This window comes from Micromys minutus, assembly GCF_963924665.1.
Source record: "Micromys minutus genome assembly, chromosome: 3".
In the NCBI taxonomy this organism is placed as follows: domain Eukaryota; kingdom Metazoa; phylum Chordata; class Mammalia; order Rodentia; family Muridae; genus Micromys; species Micromys minutus.
Window position 1 is genome coordinate 22722913 of NC_137972.1, and position 21329 is coordinate 22744241.

At 37.0% G+C, this 21329-nt stretch overlaps 1 protein-coding gene across 1 annotated transcript in view; it reads right to left on the bottom strand.

Moving 5' to 3' along the window:
* Nucleotides 1–20796, bottom strand: part of LOC308418686 (vomeronasal type-2 receptor 26-like) — a gene marked incomplete at both ends in the record, with an annotated part of 49424 nt that extends 28628 nt beyond the window's left edge. Inside the window, 3 exons of the mRNA XM_080914102.1 lie at nt 7092–7892; nt 19215–19512; nt 20582–20796. Of these exons, the coding sequence (XP_080770228.1) occupies nt 7092–7892; nt 19215–19512; nt 20582–20796 (1314 nt within the window). The remainder of the gene's footprint in view (nt 1–7091; nt 7893–19214; nt 19513–20581) is intronic.
* Between the last annotated feature and the right edge of the window lie 533 nt (nt 20797–21329).

Below are 21329 nucleotides of genomic sequence, written 5' to 3' on the forward strand. Positions count from 1 at the left end.
CCAGTTTCTCTCCTATCTCCTCAAATTAATAACCTCTTTTCCTATATTATGGTTACATATATACATATGTGTTTGTATAGGTACCTACAAATACTTAATTACAACCTTATTAAATGTGTTTGTATACTTTTATGCAAAAATGATTAAAATCTGTACATTTATCTTTGTTTTTAAAATAAAGTTAAGAAAAAAATAAAAGAAAGACATTTGACATCACTGATGTCAGGAAAAGGTAAATGCAGCTCACCCTGAGCTGTACTATTTTGTATGTGTTAGAGGGCCTGCTGTCAATATTCAAAACACACAAAAGATTTATGTGATCTAAAGGGACAATTATTCCAAAGTCTAGTAATAACCTTCTACTCTTGGGTGGGGAATTATACCTTCATTTACAGAATCCCACGTACAAAATTAGGTCATGAGAGCAAGATATGGCTGTTTGGAAAAAAAAAGCTCTAAAGGGGAGGAAGACTGGGAATGCATGGATCAGGGGTAGAAAATATACAATGTTTATTATTTAAATGTTTGAAAGTACCAAACAATATTAAGCAAATTTAAGCAATTTCAAAAAGAAAGCGTTGACAATGAGGTAGAGAAAATTGATTTTGGTACAGTTTTGTAAATGCAAAACATTTGAAAAGATAAGCAGAGACCATCTGCCACAAGGAACAGCAGAGATACAGGGACACAAGCCTGTTGAGAGGGCGTTCCGACTAGCCGGGGTGCAGAGAGACCTCTGCAGAGAGATCTCTGCCAAGTGCACGGATAGTGCCCTACCTGCTTGGTTCAGGGAACCAGTAACGCATCATCAGGCTATTCCTAACCAGAGGAATTTGAGTGCAGAACTGGTGCTCAGACCATCTGCCAGCAGGAACAGCAGAGATCCAGGGACACAGGCCTGGGGAGAAGGTGTTTCAACTAGCCAGGGTGCAGAGAGATCTCTGCAGAGAGACCTTGCCGAGCATGGGACTAGTGTGCCCCCCCACTCGCTTGGTTCAGGTTAGCAGTAATCCAGCATTGGTCTATTCCCAGCCAGAGGACTTTGAGTGCAGAATGGGTGCTCAGACCATCTGCCACCAGTAACAGAGGAGATCTAGGGACACAGGCCAGGTACAAGGGAGAAGCAAGTACTGACAAGAAGACAACATATTAACACAGACAACAAGATCGCAAGAGGAAAGCGAAAGAACATACCACAGGGAAACCAAGACAACCTGAAAACACTAGTACCCAGCTCTCCCATCACAGCAAACAGCAGAATGCCAAACACTCCTAAAAAAGAAGACTCAGACACGGAATCATACCTCAAGATGATGATAGAGATCCTTAAACAAGAATGGGAGAAAAAGCATAGAGAATTATAAGCTTTTAAAGAGGAAAAAAGAAAAAACACTTAAAGAACTCAAAGAACTCAAAGAAAAGGAAAACAGAACCAAAGAGATGGATAAATGAAAGAAGAAATTTAAAACAGAAATAGACACAATAAAGAAAACACTAAAAGAGACAACTTAAGAGATAGAAAACCTAAAAAAGAAATCAGTAGTCACAGATGCAAACATTTCCAACAGACTCCAAGAGATGGAAGAGATAATCTCGGGGGCCAAAGACAACATTGAAAACACAGACAAAACAGTCAGAGAAGACGCAAAAAACGAAAAGCTCCTAACCCAAAATGTCCAGGAGATCCAGGACACAATGCGAAGACAAAACCTAAGGATAATAGGAATAGAGGAGGGTGAAGAATATCAACCTAGAGTCACAGTAAATATCTTCAAAAGTTGTAGAAGAAAACATCCCTACCCTTAAGAATGAGATGACCATGAGCATAAAACTAGCCTACAGAATTCCAAATAGGTTGGACAAGAAAAGAAATTGCTCCTGACACATAATAGTCAAAAGGCCAAGTGCCCAAAGCAATGAAAAAACACTAAAAGTAGTAAGGCAAATAGGCCATGTAACATATAAAGGCAGACCAATCAGAATCACATCCAACTTCTCAACAGGGACTATGAAAGCTAGAAGAGCCTGGACAGACATGCAGACCCTAAGAGAGCACAGGTGCCAGCCCCTGCTGCTATACCTAGCAAAGCTATCAATCACCATAGATGGAGAGACTAAGATATTCTAAGACAAACTAAATTTAAACAATATCTCACCACAAACCCAGCACTACAAGGAATTATAGGGGGGAAAACCCAATATAAAGAGGTGAACTACATCCTAATAAAAACAAGAAAACCCCTAAGCAAGAAAATCAAAAGAAGAAAGACATACAGGCAGAATTCAACCTCCAAAAGGAAAAATAGCAGGAAGGAGCAACCATATTCCTTGATATCTGTTAACATAATATGGACTCAATTTCCCAATATAAAGATATAAGCTTTCAGACTGGATACACAAACAAAACTCAGCATTTTGCTGCATACAAGAAATTCATCTCAGGGACAAAGACAGACACTATCTCAAAGTTAAAGTTTGGAAAAAAAAACTTCCAGGCAAATTGCCCCAAGAAGCAAGCTGAAATGGCCATTCTAATATCAAATAAAGTTGATTTTCAACCAAAAGGTATCAAAAAAGAAAATGAAGGACACTTTTTACTTATTACAGGGAAATTTGTCAGGAGGAACTCTCAATCTTTAACATATATGTTGCAAATACAAAAGTACCTATATTCATAAAAGAATCCCTACTTAAGCTTAAAAAATACATTGCGCACCACACAATAATAGTGGGAGATCTCAAAACCCCACTGTCACCAATGGACAGATCATGGAAACAAAAACTGAACAAAGACACTGAACAACTAGCAGAGGTTATGAACCATCTGGAATTAATAAATATCTACAGAATATATCATCCTAAAACAAAAGACTAAACATTTTTCTCAGCACTTCATGGCACCTTTTCAAAAATTGACCACCTACAAGCTTCAATAGATATAAGAAGATTGAAATAATACCATGAGTCCTTTCAGATCACCATGGTCTGAGGCTGGTCTTTAATAACAACACAGACAACAAAAAGCACATAAACACTTGGAAACTAAACAATGCTATATGAAATGCTAGCAGGGTCAAAGAAGAAATGAAAAAATAATTTAAAGATTTTCTAGAATTCAGTGAAAGCATAAACACAACATACCCAATCTTATGGGATGCAATGAAAGCATTACTGAGAGGAAAACTCATGGTGCTGAGTGCTTCCAAAAAGAAACTAGAGAGAGCATACACTAGCAACTTGACAGCACAGCTCAAAGCTCTAGAACAAAAGTAAGCAGATGCACCCAGGAGAAGTAGACAGCAAGAAATAATTAAACTTAGGGCAGAAATAGACGAAATCGAAACAAAAAGAACCATTCAAAGAATCAACAAAACCAAGAGCTGGTAGTCTGAGAAAATTAACAAGATTGATAAACGCTTAGCCAAACTAACTAGAGGGCAAAGAGAGAGTATCCAAATTAACAAAATCAGAAAGGAGTGGAGAAATAACACCTAAAACTGAGGAAATTCAAAGAATCATCAGATCCTACTACAAAAGCCTGTACTCAACAAAGCTCAAAAATATTGAGGAAATTGATGAATTCCTAGATAGATACCAGATACTAAATTTAAACCAGGACCAGGTAAACCATCTAAATAATCCCTTAACACCTAAAGAAATAGAAGCAGTCATCAAAAGTATCCTAAGCAAAATACACCCACATCCAGATGGGTTCAGTGCAGAATTTGATCAGACATTTATTGATGACATAATACCAATACTCTCCAAACTATTCCACAAAATAGAATCAGATGGAACACTACCTAACTCAGTTTTTGAGGCTACAATAATACTCATTCCTAATCCAAACAAAGACCCTACAAGGAAAGAGTACTTCAGACCAATCTCACTTATGAACATTGATGCAAAAATACTCAAAAAAATTTTACAAACCAAATCCAAGAACACATCAAAACAACCATTCAACATGATCAAGTAGGCTTCATCCCTGGGATGCAGGGATGGTTTAATATATGGAAATTCTATCATATAAACAAACTCAAAGAAAGAAACCACATGGTCATCTCACTGGATGCTGAGAAACATTTGACAAAATACAATAACACTTCATGTTAAAGGTCTTGAAAGAACAGGAATCCAGGGCCATACCTAAACATAATAAAAGCAATATGCAGGAAAACAACAGTGAACATCCAACTTAATGGTGGGAAACTTGAAGCAATCCCACTTTAATCAGGAACTCAGCAAGGCTTCTCACTCTCCCCCTATGTATTCATCATATTACTGGAAGTCCTGGCCAGAGCAATTATACAGCAAAAGGAACAAAGGGTTACACATTGTAAAGGAAGAAGTAAAAACATCACTATTTGCAGATAACATGATAATGTATTTACGCAACACCACAAATTCCACCAGAGAACTCCTACAGCTGATAAACAAGTTCAGCAAAGTGGCTGGACATAAAAATAACTCAAACAAATCAGTAGCCTTCCTCTCCTCAAAGGGCAAGTATTTATGGAAATGATACACTTCTCAAAACCTATGAGATACCTTGGTGTGACTCTAACTAAGTAAGTAAAGGAATTGTATGACAAGAACTTCAAACTTCTACAGAAGAAAATCATGGAAGATCTCAGAAAATGAAAGATCTCCTATGCTCATGGATTGGAAGGATCAACATTGTTAAAATGGCCTTCTTTATAAAACAATCTACAGATTCAGTACAATCCCCATCAAAAGACCAACCCAGTTTTTCATTGAATTGCAAAGAGCAATGTGTAATTTCATCTGGAATAACAAAAGACCTAGAATAGAGAAATCCATCTTCAACAACAGAAAAATATCTTTGGAAATCACTATCCCCCACTTGAACCAATATTACGAGGTAGTTGTGCTAAAAACTGCATGGTACTGGTCTAGAAATAGTCACATTGATCAATGGAATAGAATAGAAGATCTAGAAATGAGCCCTCACATATATCGTCACCTGATTTTTGACATAGGAGGTGTAAACATTCAATGTGAAAAAATCAGCTTATTTAACAAATGCTGTTGGTTCAACTGGCACTCAGCATGCAGAAGAATGAAAATAGACCCTTTCTTATCTCCTTGTACAAAGCTCAAGTGTAAGTGGATCAAAGATCTACACATTAAGTCAAGTACAGTGAAACTATTAGATGAGAAAGTAGGGAAAACCTTAGAACACATAGGCACAGGAGAAAATTTCATGAACAGAACACCAATGCCTCATGCTCTAAGGTGAAAGATTGACAAAAGGTACTTAATGATTTTTCAAGGTTTCTGTAAGGCTAAAGACACTGTAAAGAAAACAAAACGGCAGCCAACAGAGTTGGAGAAGGTTTTTACCAACCCTACATCTAGATATACAAAGAACTCTAGAAACTAGACACAAGAGAATGAAACAAGCGTATTAAAAATGGGGTACAGAGCTAAACAAAATGTTCTCAATTGAGGAATATTGAATGGCTGAGAAGCATCTAAGGAAGTGCTTGACATCATTAGCCATCAGGGAAATGCAAATCAAAACAACCCTGACATTCCACCTCACACCACTCAGATTGGACATAATCAAAAATTCAGATGACAGCAGATGCTGGGAAGTATGTAGAGGAACAGGAACACTTCTCCATTGTTGGTGGGGTTGTAAACTGGTACAACCACTCTGGAAAACAGTCTGGTGATTCTTCAGAAAATTGGAAATAGTAGTACCTGAAGACCTAGTTATTGCACTTCTGGGCATATACCCCAGAGACACTTCAATATACAACAAAGACACATGCACCACAATGTTCATAGCAGCTCTATTTATAATAGCCAGAAGCTGGAAAAAAGCCATATGTCCTTCAGTAGATGAATGGATACAAATTTGTGGTACATTTACACAATGGAGTAATACTCAGCTATCATAAACTATGACCTTATGAAATTCTCAAGAAAATGGATGCATCTAGAGAATATCATCCTGAGTGAAATAACCCAGTCACAAAAGAAAAGACTAATATGCAGTTACTGATATTTGGATACTAACCCCAGAAACCTTTATAACACCCCAGAAAGAACTCACAGACTGTGTGAAGTTCAAGTAAAGAAAAGAAAGAAAAGAAAATAAACCCTTATTTTTACTCCTTACACATCAAGGACACTTTGACTAATTCCAGGTTTCATCCTGTTTTGCACATATTTTGTGTTCATTGTGGCTGGTGGAATCTTGATGTACATTATCAAAACTTAAGAAAATTGCCAAGCAAAGATGGAGGTGTGTTTGTATGCTTTTATCCAAACATGCTAGAGATTTGTACATTTATTTTTGTTTTTTTTTAAATAAAGTTCTTTAATAAAAAAAACAATAAGGACAAGCATGTATAGAGTGATAAACATTAGGAAAGGTGATGTGTCATTACATTACCAGTCTATTCAATCCAGCTTCATTTTAGAGAGAATATTTTGGTTTCAGTTTTATTCTAAATTTGATTTTTAAGACAAGAACTATCTATGCTGTTCATGCTGGTTTCAACTCATGTTCCTTATATTTCAGACTCCCATAGGCTAGAAAACAGGAGTGGATTAAAATGTCTAACCTTATGGAAGCTATGTGTTCTTCTAGGACATGTTCAAAAAAACAAAACAAGCTATTGCCTTCAAATGGACCAAAAATCCCTTAAAATGTCGCATATTTGTACTTAACAAATGTCTTGGTTTTAATCCTATAATTTCTTCACAAAACATTAAAAGCAAAAAGAAAAAGATGTGACTATTAAAGAGCTTAAATATTATTGCTTGAATGTGCTAAAATTAGGAAAATCTTTTTCAGCATTATATACATATATATTTTACTAGTAATATTATCTCAACTTGCACAAATAAAAGGTGTTTCTCTTTATTTATTAACACTATAACTTTATGCTAATGAAATAACTATGAGTACATTAGGCAGGAGACAGTACCTTAAGGAAGTATGCTAAGAACAAAAATATTTTCCTAACACTAATTAGGAAAGATCATATATCAAAATGGAGAACACACAAGGCAGTGCCCAATGCCTAGGTAAATACAAGAGCAGATATTGCTACCTTCCATGGGACAGGAGCTTGGTGTACATCTTTATGGAGTGAGTCTCCTTCCACTCTGAGTGACAGCTCCTCATGGAGTGCCTGGGCAATGGCATACACAGCTGCATGGACTTTGAAGCTGTAGGGTGAGTTATTCATGTCCCAATGGTGTAGAGGTAGTGTGCTCAGCTTTTCATCACACTGATCTTCCCTGATCGAGGGCTCATATGAATATGGACATCCAAATAAGATCGACCACAGTTTTCTGATAAAGATATTCTGAGGGTATTTTCCAGGTTGTACACTTTTGAGAAAATTCTTGAATCCTAGTATTTTACCCATTTGAACTGAAAATGATAATCCTCCACCGAAGTATGTATAAGCTTCATCATCTCCAAAGGGTAATGTGGTGATATCCCAATCAGAAGTTGTGATCCAGACATGACCAAAAGGTTTATTGCAAGTGATGATAAAGGCAGTCCTCAGAAAAGACTGTGTGTCCCCAATTGCAACTATAACATGGGTCATTGTGAATCTTTCCCTAAAACGTTCCCAATTTATATTTTCTTTAGTAAAAAATATTGGATTCTTTTCTGCAAATGCAACACAAATTCCATGGTTGTTCATCTCCTCTGTGATGTCCCTAAGAAAGACTTCTCCCCTCACATCATCTGGAACCACCAGGCCAACCCAGACCCAAGTGAAGTGTAGCAGCAGTTGAATAATTCCCTGGTACAGGGCTGTGGTGTGCACAGGAAACTGGTAAGGAGACTGGAGCTGGACTCTGCTCTCAAGACTCTGGTCAAAAGGTGCATAGCTGATCTAAACAGGAAGAAAGTTACTAGTTAATAAAGTTATATTTTTAGATATATATTAGTTATATTTTTAGATAGAAGATAATTATATTTATTCGAGATCATATTTTATGTGTTCTCTATGTGCACTCCAGAAAAAATAAACAGATAACTTTGCTAAGAAATACCATTTTTAAACCTAAATCCCACCACATTCTTCTCACTTCTCATGCAAAGGTAATTTTTGTTTCAGCTTCTATAGAATTTATCAGGGCCACAGAGTGTCTATCTGGTTCTTCCTGTTGTGATAATACCTGTCAAACACGAGCATTTGCAAATCTGTCATTTCCTTTATCAAACCTTGCCTCTTTCTGACAATGGAAGTACAGGAACCTTAACTCTAAAGTCTTGTTTACTTGATGTCACACATAGGAAATTAGTTAAACAACAAATAGGAATCCATGGAGAATTTTAACATCTACTTGTGAAGTATATATTTCCCTGATGTTCTTTTGTGGATAGTCTTTCTGTAATGTTCAATCCATTGTATATTTCCATAAAATAAACTTGCTTAGTATAAAGGGCTTACTATCTACCTCAATGAAAGTTGTAAAGCCTCTTCTTGAACAGGAACCTCTGGCCACCTCTGTCACATTTCTATCCTTTCTACCAGAAAACTTCAACTCTGATGACTAAGCTGCTGTTCCTATTCACTGGAGCACACCTCCTCTGGGGTGAGTTTTGTACAAGATCTCTAATTACTTAATCTGCTTTATCAATGATAAATTATTAAAATTTGCTCTACTTAATATTGAATATGGGTATAAAATAATTTCCTAAATGAGTTCCAGGAATCATTATTTCATCAGGAAATGTATTTCCAAGGACTGTCCAACATTTTCAGTCGGTCTTACTGAATCTTCTATCTCTTAACTGGTGATATCATAATATCCCAGTGTCCCATGGTCAGATGGGGCCTTGATTCTCCTTTCCCCATAAATTCTGTAACAATCTCCTAAAATCAGTTGGTCACCAGATCTTTCCCTAATTCACAGCTAATAATCTGGCTCCATTATCTGACTGTTCACCGAACATCTGAATTTGAATGTTTAGTAAACATATAGCTCATTGAATCCAAAGTCAGGATAATTGAATAAAGACACTGAATAGTTTTTAATTTATTGGAAGAGAGCAGTGGGTAGAGAAAAGTAGAAGGAATAGGACAGAAGAAATCAGAAAATGAAGTAAATATGAATCATTTGAGGGAAAAACTACAACATAAAGAAATATTAAATATTTAGTAAATGCACAAAAGTAAGGTATATAAATAGATGATATAAAATGACACAATTTTTATATTAATATACTGATAGTACATTCATGAGTCCCATCCAATTAAATTAAGAAAACATAAATTGTTTTATAAAACATAATCTTTATAAAACATTAAACTTTGTTAATAATCTTATTTCTAAAAACCCAAATGAACTATTTTGAAACCATATATAAAAATATGTTTCACATATTACAAATCACATCTAAATATAAGGCAAGAGTCTATTTTAATGAGACCTGTTGTCCTGCTGACAGGACAAGTCTCGGTTTCTTTCATGTCTTCAATCCAGGTGTTTCTCTCAGGAAGACAACTGTTCTTCTAGGAAGAAGAGCTGACAAAGTAGAAAATCTATAGGTGGTTACTTCCTATGACATAGAGGGCTGTGGAAGGCTGTCATCTCAGGAGAGAACTGATCTAAAATTGAACTAGTGTGGGGGTGACAATGGGCACTAACAGCACCTCGAAGAGTCTCTAGGCACCTTAACAGGCCTGGATGAGGCTTCCTTAGGAGGAAGATATGGAAATGGAAGGTCACCATGGCAGGAAACTGGATAGTTAGGTGAGAGCAGGCTTGGTTTAGGCAATTTATGCCAAGAGATTTTAGTTTAATGTATTGGTGACTAGGTATTAACTTCAACATCAGTCCTCAACATCAGCTTAAAGGAACTGAATAACAAAGTAAAATGTTATACATGCATGAAGATACCATAATAAACCCATTACTTTGTTGGCTAACACTACATATGTATACATATGACTGTGACAAATTTGACCAGAGGGTCCTGGTAAAGAAAGGCTTTACAAAGGAAGGTAGAGACAAGTAAATGTCAACAGTTCATTGACTAGTCATTTCAAAATCTCAATTTTACAATTCAGGATAAAACCCTGATTCAAATCTGCACTGTTGACAGTGATGAAGGAAGACTCTCTCACTACAGGAATACCAACATTCCTATCTGCAAAGTCCTGACACATGTATCCTGAACAAAACACCAATGGCTCGTGCTCTAATCAAAGATTGACAAATGGGACTTAAAGAGATTGCAAAGTTTCTGTAAGGCTAAGGACACTGTCAAGAAAACAAAATGGCAACCAACAAAATGGGAAAAGAACTTCACCAACCCCACATCAGATAGAGGCCTAATATCCAAGGTATACAAAGAACTCAAAAAGTTAGATACCAGAGAATCAAACTACCCTATTAGAAATGGGGTACAGAGCTAAACAAAAAGTTCTAAATTAAGGAATATCGAATGTCTGAGAAACATCTAAGGATGTGCTCAACATCCTTAGCCATCATGGAAATGCAAATCAAAACAATCGTGATTCCACCTCACACCAGTCAGATTAGCCAAGGTCCAAAACACAGATGACATCAGTTGCTGGCGAGGTTGTTGACAAAAAGGAACACTTCTCCACTGTTGGTGGGGTCGTGAACTGGTACAACCACTCTGGAAATCAGTCTGGCGATTCCTCAGAGAATTGGATATAGTACTACCGGAATATCTAGCTATTCCACTTCTGGGCATATACCTCAGAGACACTCCAATTTACAACAAAGATACATGCACACAATGTTCACAGCAGCTCTATTTATAATAGCCAGAAGCTGGAAAGAACCCAGATGTCCTCCAGTAGATGAATGGATACAAAAATTGTTTGACATTTACACAATGCAGTACTACTCATCCATCAGAAACAATAATGTAACAAAATTTTCAAGAAAAGGTTTGCATCTAGAAAATATTATCCTGAGTGAGATAACCCCGTCACAAAAGAACATACATAATATGCAGTCACTGATAATTGGATACTAACCCCCAGAAAGCTCTGAATACCCCAGAAACAACTCACAGAATATATGAAGTTAAAGAAAAAATAAAGGCCAGAAAAAAAATAGAAGAAGAAAAGAAAATGAAAAATCATTATGCTTCATCGTTAGACACCAAGAAAATTTTGACTAATTCTAGGTTACATCTTGTTTTACATGTACTTTATGCTCACTGTAACTAGTAAGATTTTAATGTATACTATCAAATCTTTAAGAAAAAAATCAAGTTCTGACAAAAATGTATTCATATACTCTTTTGCAAAAATGCTTATAATTTATTCATTTGTCTTTGTTTTTTAATATAAAGATGTTCAAAAAAACAAAAAAATTCAGGGCAAAACCCTAATTCAAGTCAACTGTGTAGACAGTGATGAAGGAAGAGCATCTGGCTTCAGGTGTACCAACATGTCTATCTGCAAAGTCCTAACACAAGTTCTATGGCATGTCATATACCAGAAGCACACAGATACACACATACTCATATCACCACACACACACACACACACACACACTCACGTGCACATACTCTCAACGGGGGTGGGAAAACAAATAACAAATACTTATGGCACCTCCATGAAGTCATAATTCTTCAGTACTAGAAATGAAAGAGAATAAGAAAATGACACGAGATTGGATGTCAGAGATGACACATTGCATAGTGACCAATATTCACAATAATCACAAACAGAGATCCCATAATCAGATAGATGGCAGTAAGATCATAAACAGAATCTAAATAGAACTTAGCAAACAGGCTTTTAGTGGAGAAAATCTAAAATGTTGAGGGAAAATTCTAAACTATAAAACAGCTAAATAAAGCTTCTATAAGTTAAAATGCAATTCGGTCAAATCAAAAAACCTTTGTAAATTTTCATCAACTCAGTTAAGGGGTCTGGAAATGTAAAATGAATCAAGAAAGAAAGATGTGGGTCTTAGCATACAGAGAACCCAACACACAGAACTGGCTGAGAACAGACACACAACACTCAGAGAGCCAAAGAGGAAATGGGAACAAAGGATCATCTGTCTAAATAAAGTTGGAATGATTTGCATATGTTAGAGATTCATTTACATATACTAGAGATTGTTTAATTAATCTACACCGAAAAACTCAAACAAAAAAGGCAACCTGATAAAGGACAGGAAATAAGTGTAGCACATGGTCAGCAGCAAAGCACTGCCAGCTCCACAGTTCATGCTTAAGCTGTGTGCAAGAGAATTACTTAAAGAAATGACAACAATGTCTTAGGATGTCATGTTTGATAAATATTTTAACTGTGTTAAATATCCTTAACCACCAGGTGAAATCCAAGTTACAAATACTTTTACTCTTTCACTTTAGTCATAGTTTTTTCATCATGAGAATATGTAGCTGGGACTGAAAAGGTCCCTCAGCATTTAAGAATATGAACTGTTCCTGTAGCGGATCTGGGTTCCATTGCCAACACCACTTAGGGCAGCTCACAACTACCCATACCTCCATATCTAGATGATTTAGCACCTTATTCTGTCTTTCTCCATGGATGCTGGTAGCTGACAGAATTAAGAAATTCCCTTAGCCTGAGTAAAGCCATTTTGCACATCTCAGCCTAGGATTCTGTTTCCCATAGTAGAGTTTTTTTTTTTTTTTTTTTTTTTTTCCCAGAAATGAGGTGATTTTACTTTGGTAATGTAGCTAGTTGAGTAGAACAATCACCCAGGCAACAGATTCTGCTTGGCAGAACATTCTGTTACACCTCAGTAGTTCCCCTCTCCATGTAATTCTCCACAAAGGGTATTGTGAAAAGTCCTTTAACTGAAAAGTCCCCTAGCCTCATGCCTTACTGTATTCTTATACCTATATAAAAATAACATGTGAAAAATAAATGTTTGTCAGCTTGGTCAAACCTCTCGACTTGCTGTCTGTTCTTTGCAACTCTTGTCCTTCATTCTCTCATAGGTGATTCTGGGTTCCCCTTGACTGCCCTGCCAGTTCGGACAATTGGCACCCAACTTGTGCGGCCCTCTTGGGTCTCTCTGGAGAGAACTCTGTGCATATAGTAAGGAAGGACTTCTGTGTTCTTCCAGAGAGAGACAACTACTACACGACCTGCCTTTTCATAGCTCTCAGAAAACACATTTGAGCCAAAATCCTTAAAAGTAACATGATGGGACAAGCATTCTCTCAAAAGTCCCTTTTCATTTTGGGACTTAAGCCACTTGACATCCAACATCTCAGGATTCACATGCATTAGTACAGTGGAGAGATCCCCTTATGGTCCAATGGAAGGGACCTCATCCAGGCCTTCTTATGGGGTCGAGGTTTAGCCTGCATTTATGATCAAGAATACTCAAGATCCAAGATGGTTCCCTGAGAAGCTAATTAAACCTATTAACACTTCATTGTCCAGAATGGAGCAGCAGTCTCCTCCTGAGACTTGTTCTTCTTCTCTTTCAGATGCTGCTCCTTCAAGGACTGGTGATGATCCTCTGGAATATGATAACAACCTTTAACCTACCTCTTCAAAAGGCCCCATGACTTCAAAAGACCTTTGTAAACTTGTCCTTGGGGCAATGCCCACTTGGGGTGTTGAACACCAGCTCAAATTATATACTGCTCCCAAGAAAACATACTCAATACACAGTCATACTCCCCCCAAAATCTCCTTATTTCAATCTTTCAGTCTGTCAAAGTTAACTGTGATAACCAATTCTGCCACACATTCCTACAAAGAACAGATTTCTATGTCTTCCCAAGGTGGCATCATGACCATTTCCTCCTGCATATGTATGGAAGCTTGCATGATCTTTTCTGTAAGATCTAGGGAAGCAATACTATAGGGAGTTATCTGCCTTTTCTACCGGGGATTATATAACAGTGAACAGAGATTTCCAAAAGCTGGCCTCAACACTTTCTCCCCAGAATGTAAGGACACCAATATCAAAACTCATGGCTGGTGTTTCCCCTTAACTAGTAGAATCTTAGATAGGACCAAGACAAAAGATTGGACAAAAGGTTTCTCCTGGAGACTTAGGCTCTACCAATATCACAGTGACAGAGGTCTAACTTTCACTGTGAAACCCCTTAAAGAGCCAATATGCAACAATAGCGCAGTTCCCATCATGCCAAACCCTGTCTTAGTTCCTCTACCTATCTCTAAGCCTCCTATGCCCCACCCCCATTTCAACTACAAAAGGTCCTTCTGCCCAAGATCCAGGATCTGCTGGATCATCTGTACTTTCTGCTGGTCCTTTCATTACCCCCTTACCCTCTCCCTTATACACACCCACTAAAACCCTTATCCTGACCCTGGTAAACAAAACATACATATGCTCAATGCCACCTCCCTCAATATGGTTAATGATTGTTGGCTTTGTTATCACTTTCAGCCCCTGTTCAATGAAGCTATTGCTGTTTTTGGTGATTTTTTTCTATGCCAATTCTTCATGGGAATGTCAGTGGCAGACCTCAAAATAGCAAGAAATGTCCCTATCACAGGTGTCAGGCCCAGGGGTTTGTGCTGGCTCCTCCAATTCACCCCCTCACTACTCCTACCTCTGCAATGTGACCTTTGTCTATGACAAGGCCTGTGCTTTCATTATCCCCACCAATGAGACATGGTGGACTTGCCTTGATGGCCTAATACTTTGCCTTTTCATCTCTGTCTTCTTCGAGCATGACCCAGACTTTGCATTCTCATTAAGATGGTGCCCTGATTAACCTGCTATTGCTCTGATGAATTTTTCTATCTGTGTGATCAGTCTTCAGACACCTCTCCTGACCTGCAAAAGCAAAGGAGAGAGCCCATTTTGGCTATTACTATATCTGTTCTCATCCTAATGCCTGTAGAAACTAAAACAGGTATTTCCTCCATTATACGTTCAGACTCCAGATACAGAGAAATACAGATGGCCATTGATGAACACATCCAACATCTCCAACAGCAGATTGATGACCTGCATTATTCCCTCTCCTCTTTGTCTGAAGTCATTCTTCAAAACATGTGAGGACTGGACCTCCTTTTTCTCCAACAGGGTGGTTTTTGTGCTGCCCTCATGTAAAGTTCTATTTTTATGTAGACAAAAACAGTAGTAGTCAAAGAAAGTATGAAAAAGGTAAGAGAAGGACAAGAGAGAGAGAGAGAGAGAGAGAGAGAGAGAGAGAGAGAAAGAGAGAGAGAGAGAGAGAGTTGGTACAAAAACTGGTTGTCAAATTCACCTTGGTGTCTACACTCCAGCCTAACATTTTAGGACCCTTAGTAGGATTATTTCTTATTTCTTTTGTTTTTTGGGCCTTTAATAGACTAACCAGCTTTATTAAACAACAAATAAATAACTTAGCAGAAAAACCAATTCAGATACATTATTCTAGGCTATCTAAGTAAGATCAGTTAAATTTGGAAGAAGAAGATACAGGCATAGATCTCTCACCAGCCATCTCCACCCAACCCAAAGCATTAAACTTTTACCAGGGACCAAAATATAGGGTCCATGTTTACAGTATGGTGGGCATCCCCAGAGATATTGGGAGCCATTCATTATAAAATACATTAGTGTCAATATTAATAGTTTACACCAGCTTCTATGATTCAGGTTGTATAGAATATCACCAGGCTATTCAGGCCACCTTCATGAATTCTGTGGTCAGGTTGTTAGGTAACATATTCTGCTCTGTTCTTTCTGCTGAGCTTTTCACCTACTTCTCCATGACTTACCACACTTCTCCAATCCATTCTTGGCCCTTTTGTAGGTTTTCTGATACTGCTGGCCTTTGCACCCTGGGACTTTAACATGCTTGTGAAGTTCATCTGCCAGCAAATTGAATCCTTTGCATCCAAATACAAGTCCATTACCAACTGACTTTGCAGATTGTGGTCTTGATGAACCCACAATGAGTGGGCCTCCTTAAGGGTGTGCATAGAACTCAGATCTATGCACACTTGGTTATGAGAAGTGTGGGCACCATTGAGAGGTTGAAGGCAAAGCACTGCAAAGTGGAGGACCATGCATTCTGTCTCTGAGACCCCTGGGAAGCAAACCTGGATGCTTAGAGTTTGGTGTTCAGAGGTGCTCTTGGCCATTCTCGAATCTCTGATAAGGACACAGACCTTCTCTTCAAAAAGACATCATGTAAACAAATCTAGAAGGATCAGTCAGTGCTTCACCTCTCTGGTGAAAGACCTTTGTCTTCAGACAGATAGATGACCACTTGCCTATAGCCACAGAAGTCATAAACCAAATAAAAAGGAAGGATAGGCTGGGAGCTGACAGAATTAAATTCCCTTAGACTGAGTAACACCATTTTGCCTAGATATTGGCCTAGGTTTCTCTTTCCCACGGTAGAGGCCTTTTCCAAGCAATCAGATGATCTCACTTTGGTTAGGTAGCTAGCTGAGTAGAACAGTCACCCAGGCAAAAGATCCTCTTGGCAGAACATTCTGTTGCACCTATTTACTCCCCCTACCTATATAATTCTCCAAAAGGGTATTGTGAATGTTTCTTTAGCTGGATAGTCCTCTATCCCTGTGCCTGTCTTCCTTCTTCTACCTGAATGAAACTAGCATGTGAAAAATAAAAATTTGTTAGCTTGTCCAGACCTCTTGACTTGCAGTCTGTTCTTTGTGCCTCTTGTCCCTCATTTTCTCCCAAGTGATCCCAGGTTCCCGCTGATTTCCTTGTGAGTAGGGGCACATGGACATTAAGTACACAGAGTTATACATAACATGCATGCAGGACACAGGACAAAAATTTATACAAATAAAATAAAAAAATCTTAATTACTAAACCAATTACTTTCTCTCTTTGTCTCTCTGTCTCTCTTTCTCTGTCTCTATCTCTCTCTTTGTCTCTCTCTTTCTGTCTCTCTCCAAAATATTAAAATATATCTAAATAAAGAGATTGAGTGGCTCATTAATGAGATATACAAGTAAATTCAAAGGAAGTATTCAGGCCAGCAGAAATCCAACACAATCACAGAGACAAAAGAAACATGAACCTCCCAAAGCAACATGACACCTCAAAGATCTTAACTCCTTAATTTCTGAAAATGGGGATAGTGACTTGGATAAAATGCCAGATGAAAAATATAAAAGATTTTTAATAAAACTACCAGCAATGGGCTAAAGGCTATTCCTTTTTGCCATTCATTTTTAGCTTGTTATCCTAACACAATCATACAAATACGATAACTTGGAAAATTATCCCCATTCACATATGATATGTTTATGTCTGAAGGTTTTCTTAAGGGCTCTTACTGGAACACTAATCATGAACACTCTCAGCCCTGATATACACTTTCATCAATTAACAACACAAAATAAACATCCAAACTAATAGATTTGTATATATCAATAATAAGAAAGAAATCATGGTGTTGCAGTAAATATTAAAAAGTGGTAACCTTTTATCCTGCTCTAGTGCAGAAGCCTGTGCCTTTTCTCTACCATGGAATCCCCACTTTATCCTCTTTCAGCTATCTCTCTTTTATTGTTTAACTTTGGATACCAGTTTTTGCATGGAGCTGCAGGCTACTGTGCTGAAATCACTCAACCCAGCTCTTTCTCTACTAGAGAAAAACTTAGCTCACATTCTCCACAGCCAGGTAAAATATGACTCCATATTCATTAACTTATCAAACAGGTTTGTATGTTAAATTCTCAATTTACAAACTTGCTACACAAAAAGCTTCTAACCTCTACACAATCAGAATTCCTCTCACATGTTGTTAAGAGGGGACTGCTAGTGTAGATGTGTCTCTACAAACTGTTTCAGCTCTGGAGGCCATGTTAGACTTCCTATCATTTTAGATATTTGCCACTCTCATATTTTTGAGGGAGTTGAAGACTAATTTAGTTTTATAACTTACCCAAGCTAATTAACTTTGAGAAAACCTAGTGATTTAGAATAGTTTCAAGTGGTAATAATTACACATAGTTAATCATTGAGGGTAAATGTTTTTTTTTTTTTTTGTGGTGTTGTTGTTTAAATAAACAGAAAGACTGGTACAAGCATTTTCTGAAAGGACTATGGAAGCTCAGCAGATCATTGTATGGCTGATCAGGGGCCTACATGGAGCGAAAAGGCTGCAGAGAAAAGGGAAGGATCCTATGTCAGGAAAACTGAATGAGGACCTGTTAGGTGTGAGGCCAGGGGCAATTGAGAAGCTGGTAGAAGAACCAATTTCAAGTACAATTATGCATATATTTCTTGTGAAAAATTGTATTAGTTATGAATGTCATAATTTACATTTGTCCAAAGTCAAATACATATAAGAAAAAAATAAAATTTACTCATAAAAGCTTCTAAAATGAACAATAATGGTCAGGCATACTAGTGAATACTTTAATTCCAGCCCTAGAGAATTAAAGAAGGAGGATCTAAGTGAGGTTATTCTGGGCTACATTGGAATGTCAAGATCAGGCAACTTTGCATAGTGAGAACCAGTCTTAAGAGTATACAAATAAGTAAAGATTGAAATTAAAATAAATCAACATGGCAGCTGAATTCACTTTCCTAAGACTTAAAATCACTGAGGATACATTAAGCTCTGGATCAATGTAATTTGCAACTTAATCTATTCCTAAGTAATCCTTTCCAATTTTATTGCTAATTACGATACAATGTTCTTATAAATGCTACCTCTCTAGCATTGTTTATAAGACATTATTACTGATCAAGAAATAGACTTGAAAACAAAGAAAAAAATCAAAACTTCCCTACCAACTGAGGGAAATTACTAACAGCCCAATCGTCCAGCCAGAGTAGTCTGACCTCTTTGTTCTTTGGAAAAATAAATGTTATATGCAATCTGACTTGACAACACAGTAAAAAATAAACAGAAATATGTCTGTTGTAGTTATAATGAAGGTACATGAACAGAATTATTATAGTCCACATGTTCTGTAATGTTTTAAAACTGCATACCAAAGAAATACAGTATCAATAAAAGTATAAGGTAAATAAACTTTCTTGGAGTGATTGAAATACAGGTTTTAATTACAGTATCTACTTTTTCAAATGTAAAGGCTTTAAATTAAATTTGTTATATAAGCATGATTTCAACTTATGAATAAATTATATACTTTAGATTGAAAATAAGTAGTAAACTTTTAAGTAGTTTTATACCTTATTAATAAACAATAAATGGATTAATTGCATTTATTACTGTGTTAGTATGTTTAACCTAAGGATCATTCCTTGCATACCTGTGGGACATTGTAGAGGCTTAGAACTCGAGAGATCTGAGTTGAAATTCCTGTTGAAACACCTCCTATCACTGCAACCAGTTTATCAGTCTTCTCGGGCCTGCAGCTGTAGTTAGGAAGTGGGGGGCTCTCGCCTGAGAGCAAAGTCATAGAACTCTCTGTGACCCTCATCTCAGTAAAGTCAACATTGAAGAGATAGAATCCCAGAGACATATTGAATAGAATATTTGGGTCCTTGTTGATTTTTTCTATAGCAAAAACCATTGCCAAAATGTGCTGATAATGTTTAGTGAGATATCTAGGAGGAAAAATTAGAAAGATCATCATGTCTTCTTTTCCAAATTAATTTTTAATTAAAATATTATTACATCATTTACTTTTCTCTTTTTTCTCTCTGTAGCTCCTCCCATGCTGCCTAAAATTCTGGATTTTTTCCTAACAATTTAAGTCCTATGAAAAAATACAGAATAATCCAAGAAACAAACAGGATATTCTATATTAAATATGTTGAAGAATTAGTCTTGAAAAAGTTTTGTAGTACAAATTATTACAAAACTCACAATTTTCTTTAAATTTTTTTTGAGACAGAGCCTTGCTTATTTAGTTTTGCTGGATTGAAACTCACTAAGTAACTAGGTAAGCCTCAATCTACTAGAGATCCATGTACCTCTGTTTCTCAAGTTCTGAGATGAAATATTTGTACAACCAAAAACTATCAAATGTACAATTTTAGTTTTTAGTGTGCAATTTGTGTCTGGTAAATTAAAATTGAGAAGTACAGCATGTGGGAAATATAGCAAGTATGAATACAGTATTTCATGAGGTCTTAAAGGTTGGATAAACCTTGGAAAATACAGTGCTTGATCAACTATGGCAACTTAAAATAGTTCAGTTAAAGCAAAAAATATTATGTTCTCAGTACAATACACTTAATCAAAACAAAGAAAATTGCTTCAAATGAAAAATGTTTTCAAGCCTTTTTATATATTTAGGAGAATTCAGCATGAATAGGAGAGTGACTTACAGAGCTATAGTCATGGCTGAATAGCTATTGGCATTTGGTGGCTACTAGAAAAGGGTGGCTGAGTGTTGAGTGAGGTTTGCCCAAGTAGCTTGTTACACTCTAGATTATGTCTTACACTACTACAGTACTGGCATGCCTAAATGAAAACAGTAGATGTAAAACTGTGAGTAAGTTATAGTCTGTGATGTTGGGGAAGGGGAGGGGAGACCAACATACCATGAAGAGAAAGAAAACATTGGACACTGGAGTGGAAGTAATTGAAGAGGGTTTGATCAACAAATATTTTATACATTCTAAATCCTGAAATACTATTTTTTTTTAAAGAGAGAAGCCAAACACTTACGCAAGAACATGTTCCCGTTTAAAGGTTGTATCTGTGAAGTCCTGTACACTTCTAGCATCTCCACTAATCACTCTAAGGGAAAAGAGTCCTCCAATGACAAAATCCCCGTCTTGATAGTAGCTAGTAGAATCAGGTATAATTAAAGTGAAACAAGAAACTTGTTCCTGGAATATAATGAAAACAATCAGGAGACAGAAAGCAATAAGTAATTTCATACTAACATTGATAAATAATTGATAAAACCCAGAAATCTGTTCAGTTGAGAGTCTGTGACTAATCAACCCTGATAGTACATCAACAAACACAAAGAACATGTGTCGGTCTGGTCTGTGTGGATCAAGGGTATAAAGCATTGTTCTGTCCTGATATAGGCTTACCAGGATCCAAACACTTCTGTTTCCTAGGAGTAAACTTTGCTTTGCACATACTTAGCCTTAGATGATGTCCCCTTTACAGAGTCACTGTTGGTCTCAAAGGGCTCAAGGACCCCTTGACTTGGCACTTGGGAATCCTGAACCTCAGGAGAAAAACACACAATTAAGAAGAAGTGTGAAGTCCTCTAAAACACCCGTGGGATGTGTCCACTCAGTGAGCTGAGACTCCTCAAAACCCCAAGGTAAATAGAAACTAACCAGTGGTGACATAATTATGTCATAAATGGTCATCTGAAAGAGGCATCTAAGGGCTCAGTGTTCTGGGAGTAGGGGTTGGGGGTGGAAGGTTGGATCCTTAATCCTTTAACAACAGT